The sequence below is a fragment of the Pituophis catenifer genome, unplaced genomic scaffold (genome assembly GCF_029215685.1).
Source record: "Pituophis catenifer annectens isolate HBS135680 unplaced genomic scaffold, rPitCat1.0.hap2 SCAF_14, whole genome shotgun sequence".
NCBI lineage: Eukaryota > Metazoa > Chordata > Lepidosauria > Squamata > Colubridae > Pituophis > Pituophis catenifer.
In genome coordinates, this window is record NW_027256894.1 from 14,542,894 (window position 1) to 14,552,652 (window position 9,759).

General features: G+C 43.9%; 1 protein-coding gene across 1 annotated transcript in view; it reads left to right on the forward strand.

Moving 5' to 3' along the window:
- The first annotated feature begins 1,017 nt into the window (after positions 1-1,017).
- CFAP161 (cilia and flagella associated protein 161) overlaps positions 1,018-9,759 on the forward strand; it is a 9,254-nt gene continuing 512 nt past the window's right edge. Inside the window, exons 1-6 of the mRNA XM_070953718.1 lie at positions 1,018-1,107; positions 2,704-2,793; positions 3,546-3,784; positions 5,664-5,748; positions 7,319-7,477; positions 9,219-9,292. Coding sequence (XP_070809819.1) covers positions 1,018-1,107; positions 2,704-2,793; positions 3,546-3,784; positions 5,664-5,748; positions 7,319-7,477; positions 9,219-9,292 — 737 coding nt within the window. The remainder of the gene's footprint in view (positions 1,108-2,703; positions 2,794-3,545; positions 3,785-5,663; positions 5,749-7,318; positions 7,478-9,218; positions 9,293-9,759) is intronic.

Consider the following 9,759-nt stretch of genomic DNA (forward strand, 5'->3'; position numbering starts at 1 on the left):
GGTAGCCCCGATTCTACCCCAATTAAGTGATTATAGGATCGTAAAAAGGGAGGGTATTTTTCAGTTTTTGAAATCCAAATTTCTTTACTACTGGTTTTGTGGGTGTGGATTGGTGGGCGTGGTATGGCTTGGTGGGCATGGCAGGGGAAGGATATTGCAAAATCTCCATTCCCACCCCACTCTAGGGGGAAGGATACTGGAAAATCTCCATTCCCTCCCCACTCCTGGGGGAAGGATATTGCAAAATCTCCATTCCCACCCCACTATGGGGCCAGCCAGAGGTGGTATTTGCTGGTTCTCCCAACTACTCAAAATTTCTGCTACCGGTTCTCCAAACTACTCAAAATTTCCGCTACCAGTTCTCCAGAACCTGTCAGAACTTGCTGGATTTCACCCCTTGTTTTTTTTCCCTTACATATCAATAGATGCCTTAAATACTATACAAAGGAAGGAGATACACAACCAATTTGAGATACAAGCACTTGGCTTATCCCTTTCTTCCCCAGCTTTAATTACCCCTTTCATTTCCTTGATTTTCTTCTTGTACATGTTGCCTTGTTTGTTTAGCATTTTTTTTTTTTTAAAAAAAAAAAACATTGCCTCCCTCAAAAACAGGATATCATTCACTGTAAAGCTACGAGGAAGAACAACGGTTCACTATCTTTAATCCGAAATATTCATATGTGTGTTTAATCTCTCAAAAGAAGCGCGTATTTTCGCATTCTTTCTCTCTTTTTGCTTTACCAAAGACTTGTGACTCATTTGCGACTGTCCCCAGTCCCGGCGTGGAATTTAAAGGATGCAGATAAATTCTCACATCTTTTCTAGCCAGATCTATTCTGATTGGCTGATAGCCCTTTCCTGCTAGACCAATCCTGGCCGCTCAACGGTCCCCATAGCAACCTGTAAACTCAACATTGATCAGTTATTTTGCTGATCGCAGGGTGGCACAGAGTTGTCGAGAAAGTGTCCTTTTCTTTAAACCAGCTTGGTGCCCTCACTTCTGAGCTGCTCCAGATGATCAATGCCCGGACAAGTAAAAGTGGCCGGATATACAGTCCTGGCGTGCTTCTCGGTAACTGGTTTGAAGATGTGTGCTTAGAAGAGGTAAATAAAAATTCTCCACCCTTTGCATTGTTCCATTCATGTTTGGTCTTTGTGCAAATCTCGAAAGTAACTTAGGGGCCACATTACGAGAGGGAGGTTTGATAGCAAGAGCTCTAGATTTTCCTGATGTTCAGGTTGACTCTTGCAGTCAACCTGAACTTGCTTTATTTACAGCCTGATACTTGCATTATTTCTTTAAACCCGAATTCCGCCTCATTCTGCATTATTTGGTGAGTTGTTTGGTGTATTCCAGAAATAGGACTAAATGCGCGTTCTCTTCTTTTTAACAATATATTTCTCTGAGCCTTTGGCAGCTTCTAGAAAGAGGCAGGATCTGTTGTATCACCTTCCACCCTGTTGCATTGGTTCAACAAATTATTTTATACAAGAATTTACAGCAACTGTGTTCCTCGAGCAACTTCACTGGGCTTGTCTACAAAACACTGTTGCCTTCACCCATTTGCTCTGTCCTCATAGGTGGTGTTGGAAGAAATGTCCATATGGGGACTTTCTCCCCAAGTGGGGAGAAAGACACTGAAAACATGGAGACTGTTTGGAAAGATGGTTTAATGGTGGACAGGACCACATGGTTTTGAGGTCCTGGGCAAAAAAGGGAAGAGATGCTGAGAGTCCCTGGGTTTTATATATCCTCTCTGGCTTTGAACTTCCTGGGGCACAGGAAGAGTATCCTGATCAGTTTCTGTCAGAGGTCATAGCTAGCCTTGCTGCCTGATGTAATCTTCCCAGGTGCCATGTGGGGAGTTTCTGTTGCTAGATGGGTCCTTTGCATTGCAGATGGGATGCTGAGGTCTTAATGGTCCATTGACAAAGCAGAACAGATCAGAACAGATTAACAGGGTTGGAAGGGACCTTATAGGTCATCTAGTCCAACCCCCCTTCAAGCAGGAGACCCTACATCATTTCTGACAAATGGCAGTCCAATCTTTTCTTGAAAGCTTCCAGTGATGAAGCTCCCACAACTTCCGAAGGCAACTTCTGTTCCACTGGTTGATTGTTCTCACTGTCAGAAAGTTCCTCCTCATTTCTAGGTTGAATCTCTCCTTGGTCAGTTTCCATCCATTATTCCTTGTCTGGCCTTCAGGTGCTTTGGAAATCAGCTTGACCCCCCCTCCTCTCTGTGGCAGCCCCTCAAGTATTGGAAGACGGCTATCATGCTATCATGTCTCCCCTGGTCCTTCTCTTCACTAGACTAGCCATGCCCAGTTCCTGCAACTGTTCTTCATATGTTTTAGCCTCCAGTCCCCTAATCATCCTGGTTGCTCTCCTCTGCACTTTTTCTAGAGGTGGGGGAGAATGAGTTTCTGCCTCCCTTTTACGGGGAAATATTCTGCCTTTTTAGTATATCCTAAAATATTTCATTTTTTTCTAGGAGAGGGGTGGGTTTTAACTTCCAACAGTGGGAAAACCTTTTCACAGTTCTTTTATGCCCTTATTTTCATTATTTGGATGGGATTTAGCCATTTGGGCCGAATTTCCTAAGGATGGAGATTTTATACACCTGATCATGCTGCAGTAATATACAGGATGCATATTAAATTCTAAGTTAAGCTCTTTTTTTTTCCCTTTTAAAAATAGGAATCGTTGAAAGATTTTTTATATAAAAGAGAAAATGGAGAACTACTAATCCAGAAATCACGAAGACTGAAAGATTCTCTTTACAAGAAGGTATTACATCTCAAAACATGTTTGAGGGTTCTCCTAATTCTCTAGAATACTTGCATTTTGTTCCGTACTCATTTATTCCGGTCATGGGGAAGCCAGATTCACTTAACAATCATGTTAAGAACCTTGGTGGCGCAGTGGTTAGAGTGCAGTACTGCAGGCTACTTCTGCTGACTGCTGGCTGCCTCCTATTTGGCAGTTCAAATCACACCAGGCTCAAGGTTGACTCAGCCTTCCATCCTTCCGAGATCAGTAAAATGAGGACCCAGATTGTTGGGGGCAAGAGGCTGACTCTGTAAACCACTTAGAGAGGGCTGTAAAGCACTATAAAGCAGTATATAAGTCTAAGTGCTATTGCTAAAGTGGGAAGGAAGGGAAGAGAAGGGGAGGGAGGGAGGAAGGAAGGAAGGAAGGAAGGAAGGAAGGAAGGAAGGAAGGAAGGAAGGAAGGAAGGAAGGAAGGAAGGAAGGAAGGGCCATAGTGGTACAGTGGTTAGAATGCAGTACTGCAGACTAATTCTGTTGACTGCTGACTGCCAGCAGTTCGATTCGCACCAGCTCAAGGTTGACTCAGCCTTCCATCCTTCCGAGGTGGGTAAAATGAGGACCCAGATTGTTGGTGGCAAGATGCTGACTCTAAAAACCACTTAGAGAGGGCTGTAAAGTGGTATATAAGTCTAAGTGCTATTGTTATTGTGGGAAAGATAAAGGGGAACTGTGCACACTTATCATCTCCCTTTCTCTTCTCACAAACAGGAGCAGCTTTCCATTTCAAAAGATGGGTATATTCATTTTGGAGACACGGTTCTATTTCTGAACCTCGATGTCGTTAGACTCCCAGAGGAGAAAGCTCTCATTATGGGTGGAAATCTGTCCTTGGCTGTGAATCCTGATATATCAACTCTGTACACTGGTGATAATTTGTCAGCTCCATGTGACTTGAGTGCAATCGAACAGGTGAACCCCATTGGGCGGAATGCATTTCGGATTTTAAGGTGGGACTCTCTGGCAGAAAAGGTTTGGCAGTAAGATGAGGACCAAGCTGGGTGAATAGCTGAGAGGGAAAGGGATGAAACAATGGATGGGGCCCAGATGTCATTGTGGGAGGAGCACAACTGGATGTTGTGCCTTGTGATTCTTGACGAGTGTATCTTGTCTTTTTATGTACACTGAGAACATATGCACCAAAGACAAATTCCTTGTGTGTCCAATCACACTTGACCAATAAAGTATTCTATTCTATGATGATGATGTCACACCGAGCGCAGCTGGTAGGATGAACAGGGCCAGAAGGAAGCGTTAAATAAAACCAAAAGTGAGTGAGGACACTCATTCTCTCTTGACACACACACACACATCTCTTCTAAGGACCTCTTTATCCATGGTCCCAGCTGAACGCTTACCCTGTTTGCAATTGGCCTGAGAGCCACATGAAATTAGCCTGAAGGTCACACATGGCCTTAAAACAAGAAGTCAGAGGTGGGCAACCTGTGATTCTCAGGACCTGCAGCCTTCCAATTTCCTCAGGGCAACTCAAGCATCTGATCACAATTGCTGAAAACTGAGAGCACCGTTTCCTACCATCTTGAGATGGGAAACACTGACTGAGTATATAGTCTGAATCCTAAATGAGTTAGAAAACAAAGATTTCCCAATTCTTCCTCCAAAACCTTCCCCCGCATGTTGTATGGCCTCACCTATTTGATGGACAGTCCTTCTGTTCATTCCTGCTCTTTAAGTCGTCGGACCATGTATTACTCAAACGTAGGAAAACATTTAATGATGAATCAACTCCTTGTCATCTCTGATTGGCAGCTTTTTCCCCAAGTTTTCAGATCAGAATGTTTTCCCACCCTACTTGGAATCGACTCTTTGGTTATAAATGAAATTTATTTATTTTTATTTTATTTATTTTATTTTTCAATTTATATACCGCCCTTTTCCCTGAGGACTCAGGGCGGTGCACAGCCAGAATTAAAAACATGAAATACAAATATTAAAAACAATTAAAATCTATATAAATTTGGCCCAAAATTTAAAAAACCACAAACCAATTAAACATTTAAAAATTTTAAAAAAATTTCTTAACCACTGTCTGGAGATTGGATTCCAGGTCTTTTTACTCCTCAATGTGTACTTGTTATTGTACTGTTACTGTAATTTTATCATTTTCAATGGATGTTCCAGTTTAAAATCAACTCTCTCTCCCTCTCTCTCTCCCCCCTCTCTCTCCCTCTCTCTCTCTCCCCCCTCTCTCCCTCTCTCTCTCTGTCTCTCTCCCTTTCCCTGTCTCTCTCTCTCCCCCTTCTCTCCGTCTCTCTCTCTCCCTCCCTCCCTCTCTATCCCCCCTTTCTCTCTCTCTCCCTCTCTCTCTGTCTTTCTCTCTCCCTCTCTCCCCCTCTCCCCCCTCTATCTCTCCCTCTCTCCCCCTCTTTGTCTCTCTGTCTGTCTCTCCCTCCCTCCCTCTCTATCCCCCCTTTCTCTCTCTCTCTCTGTCTCTCTGTGTGTCTCTCCCTCCCTCCCTCCCTCCCTCCCTTTCCCTCTCTCTCTCACACACACATTCTCTTGCTGGTTTTTAATGGCTGCTTCACAGCCTTTTATTGTTGTATATGTTGAAAATAAATTTGTAAAGAATGCCAACAAGTTTGCGGCCTGAAATACCTTGAAAATCTCTACCTTTCCTTCCCAGAAGTTCTCTTTTTCACCATGAAAAGTCGAACTGGAAGCTCTTAGGAACAAGTGACTCCTTTTCCCCCTTTGGGTTAGACTCCCAGGGAAAAAAATACATTTTCTGTATATCGGATGAAAGGACTTGCTTCAAAGTAAACGATTGCATTGCGTTGTGTTGCATTGATATTTTTCTCCTTATTATAGCCTCGAAGGAGAAGCCATGGGGGAACCTGTTAGATTCGGGCAGAATTTTGGCCTAGGAGCAGCTGGTGGATTTCAGGATAAAATGGTTAGTGATAAATAACATCACCTTAATAACAAAATCCAATGTTTCATTCCAAAGAAAACCATTTTGGGAGGAGCTAATAGAACATGCATTTGTCCAGAGAACTGATGTCTAGTTAGACAGGCCTGATTAAAAAATAATCTGATATAGAATAAATCTACCTAAGAAACACTTTCCAACTTTTATATCGTCCCTAATCCAGTTCACAGTTATAATCCTAGATGCATTGCTGCACCTTGATCTCTCTCTCCTTTTTAAACTCCCTTTCCCTACAGATGTCCCTGAGTAGATCTTGTTGTTCAATTTCAAATTTTCATCTGTATCCCAAACACAACCTGGAGTGGTGCTCTGTGGCCTAGAGTGGAGCTCTCGCCTCACAATCAGAGGAGGCTGTGAGTTCGATCCTATGTAGAGGCAGATATTTCTCTCTCTGGGCACGTTGAGAATACTTTTCAGACTATAATATTTTTCGGACTATAAGACGCACCTAGCTTTTGGGGAGGAAAACAAGAAAATAAATCTGCCTCTGCCTCCCAGCAATTTGCCTCACTGCAGCAAACAGCAAACAGCCTGGTCAGCTTCAGCACAGCCTGATTTAGCACGAGGAGCTGATTGGCGGTTGCATCGGCCTCCTGGAATACCGTCTATCAGCTGTTCCAGGCTGCAGGAATCACCACCACCACTGCTGTCATCGCCGCCCATTGCTGCCACCTATCGCCGCCTCCATGCGCATCCCATTTTCGGCCTCCACACATCCCATTTTTGGCGTCCACATGCCTCATTTTCGGCCCGTTTCCAGGTGGCAGAGATAGGTGGTGGCAATCCCCGCTGCCTGGAATGGGCCGAAAATGGGACATGTGGAGGCCAAAAATGGGGCGTGCAGAGGCGGTGATAGGTGGCAGCAATGGGCAGCGATGACGGCAGCGGTGACAGTGATCCCCGTAGCCTGAAACAGCTGATAGGCGGTATTCCGGGAGGCAGATCCAACCGCCAATCAGCTGCTCATGCTAAATCACACTGTGCTGAAGCTGTCCAGGCTGTTTGCTGTTTGCTGCAAGGAGGCAAATTGCTGGGAGGCAGAGGCCGGCGGGTGGGGGCCAATGGGTGGGTCGGCCTTTGGCAACATTCACTCTATAAGACTCACAGACATTTCCACCCACTTTTTTTGGGGGGGGGAGTATATCTGCTGAAAAAAACTCCACATTGGCGACAGGAAGGGCATCTGGCCAGTAAACACTCTGCTCCATTCAGTTGCCCAGACTCCACCCCGCAAGGAATTATGGGGTCATTAAAAGGAGATGATCCCAAGCACAGCCTGTAGATCACTGTAATTTTGGCAAGGGTCCCAGCTTCTGGTTCAATATAGTTATATTTCTGTGTCTTCTCCCATTCTGTGAAACTATACAGAACTTTCCATATGTTCAGCCTCAAATTTGCAAATGGGAGAAGGCAACCACTCATCATAGGGAACAGTAAACGTACTGTTAATTTTCCCCCCCTTTGTTTTCTGTCAATCTTCAACAATGGTTATCTAATTTCCAAACAAATCACTCCCTTGTGTCTTAATTTCCAGCTGTTTATGTCCAGCGACCATAAATCATTTCAGAATATGGCCAAGAAATCTTCTCTCCAGCCTGTCTTCATGACGGATGAACTTTCATACCTGTGTGCCTGGCAGATTACCTTCCTGGATCCACAGTTACGCCTGGAATATGAAGGTTTGCCAATCCCTGTAAGAAAACATCTGCATTTGTAAAGAGGGAATGTGAGTGTGCGAGAGAGAGCTTTAAGGGAAGCCGTTCTGAATTTCCCAAAGGTCTTTTTTCCAAGGGGCAACTTGAGTTTCTTCATTTTTCCTTGAAGACTTTTCACTTCTCATCCAAGAAGCTTCTTTAGTTCTGGAACGGAACTGAAGAAGCTTCTTGGATGAGAAGTGAAATGTCTGCAAGGAAAAACGAAGAAATAGAATAGAATAACAGAGTGGGAAGGGACCTTGGAGGTCTTCTAATCCAACCCCTTGCTTAGGCAGGAAACCCTACATCACTTCAGACAAATGGTTATCCAATCTCTTCTTTAAAACTTCCAGTGTTGGAGCATTCACAACTTCTGGAGGCAAGTTGTTCCACTGGTTAATTGTTCTAACTGTCAGGAAATTTCTCCTTAGTTCTAGGTTGCTTCTCTCCTTGATTAGTTTCTGCCCATTGCTTCTTGTCCTGCCCTCAGGTGCTTTGGAGAATAGCTTGACTCCCTCTTCTTTGTGGCAACCCCTGAGATATTGGAACACTGCTATCATGTCTCCCCTAGTCCTTCTCTTCATTAAACTAGACATACCCAGTTCCTGCAACTGTTCTTCATATGTTTTAGCCTCCAGTCCCCTAATCATCCAGTTGCCTTTTGAAAAAACAGCAACTTTGGGATAACCATGACCTGGATGACTGAGAATCTCCATAGACATTCTCAACTTCATGCTTAGCTTTGTGGGTAGATCGGTCTTAAATGTCCTCTTCAACTTTACCAATTCCATCCAACACTTCTCCAGTTTCCATAATGCCCCTTTTTCTACAGCTTTTGAAATAAGCTAATATTCTACTTATCTATCTATTATTTCCTGCTTCTGAGCTTTTGTTCTTCAGGACAGCATAGATCTGGTTCATGTGCATATATACTTTTAGAAGGAAATATTTTTTATTGAATTATAAAGTATTATAAAATACCAAAATACAAAGTAAATAGAAAAGCAGTGGGGGGAAAGGCAGTGGTGGAATTCAAATTTTTTTACTACCAATTCTGTGGGTGTGGCTTCGTGGGCATGGCAGGGAAAGGATACTGCAAAATCCCCATTCCCTCCCCACTCCAGGGGAAGGATATTGGTGGCTCAGCAGACTGATAGCATTGTGATTAACACCAGCTGTCTGCAATTACTGTAAGTTCGAATCTCACCAGGCTCAAGGTTGACTCAGCCTTCCATCCTTTCTAAGGTAGGTAAATTGAGGACCCAGTTTGTGGGGGCAATAAGCTGACTTTGTATAAATATACAAAAGTATGAAGGCTATTGCTTAACGCATTGTAAGCCGCCCTGAATCTCTGGAGAAGGGCGGCATATAAATCAAATTTAAAAAAAAAAAACTCCATTCCCACCCCACTCTGGGGCCAGCCAGGAGTGGTATTTGCTGCTTCTCCGAACTCCTCAAAATTTCCGCTACCGGTTCTCCAGAACCTGTCAGAACCTGCTGGATTTCACCCCTGATTCGAACCCCTGAACTGTCAACCTTTCGATCGACAAGTTCAGTGTCTTAGCCACTGAGCCACCGTGTCCCTGGACTATGTATACTTGAATGCAAAACCTGTTTAATAGGAAATATGTTTTATTTTATATTCTATGCTTGAGAATTCTGGGCCAGTATAATTGACTGAAATAAGCAATTGAAATATGGGCATTTAAAGCCTCCCCATTCTTTTTTCCTTTTTTGTAGGCAAATACAAAAGTTGTCATCGTTCACACCCATACAAATCAGGCACTCGCAGTTCCCAGGACCTTCTGGATAAGGTGAGCCCCAGAAGGCATCTCCAGATCTACAACCTACATTTAAACTACCGTATTTTTCAGAGTATAAGATGCACCTTCCCCCCCCCAAAGGGGGTGAAAATTTGGGCGTGTCTTATACACTGAATGTAGCCCCGCCCACCCACTTGCCCCCACCCTTTGTCCTCTGCCTCCCAGCAGTTTACCTCCTTGCAGCAAGAAGAAACAGGTCGTTTCAGCTTCATCACAGCCTAATTAGCACAAGTTGATTGGATAGGGCTCCCGACTCTCAGCTGTTTTGCACGGGCCTCTGCTGCTTGCTGCAAGGAGGTAAATTGCTGGGAGCAGATTTTTTTTTCTTGTGCTAATCAAGTTATGCTGAAAACGAAAATGAAAGTAAAGCAGGCTGTTTGCTGCAACGAGGCAAAATTGCTGGGAGGCAGAGGCAGATTTCTTTTTCTTGTTTTCCTCACCAAAAAAGGTAGGTGCGT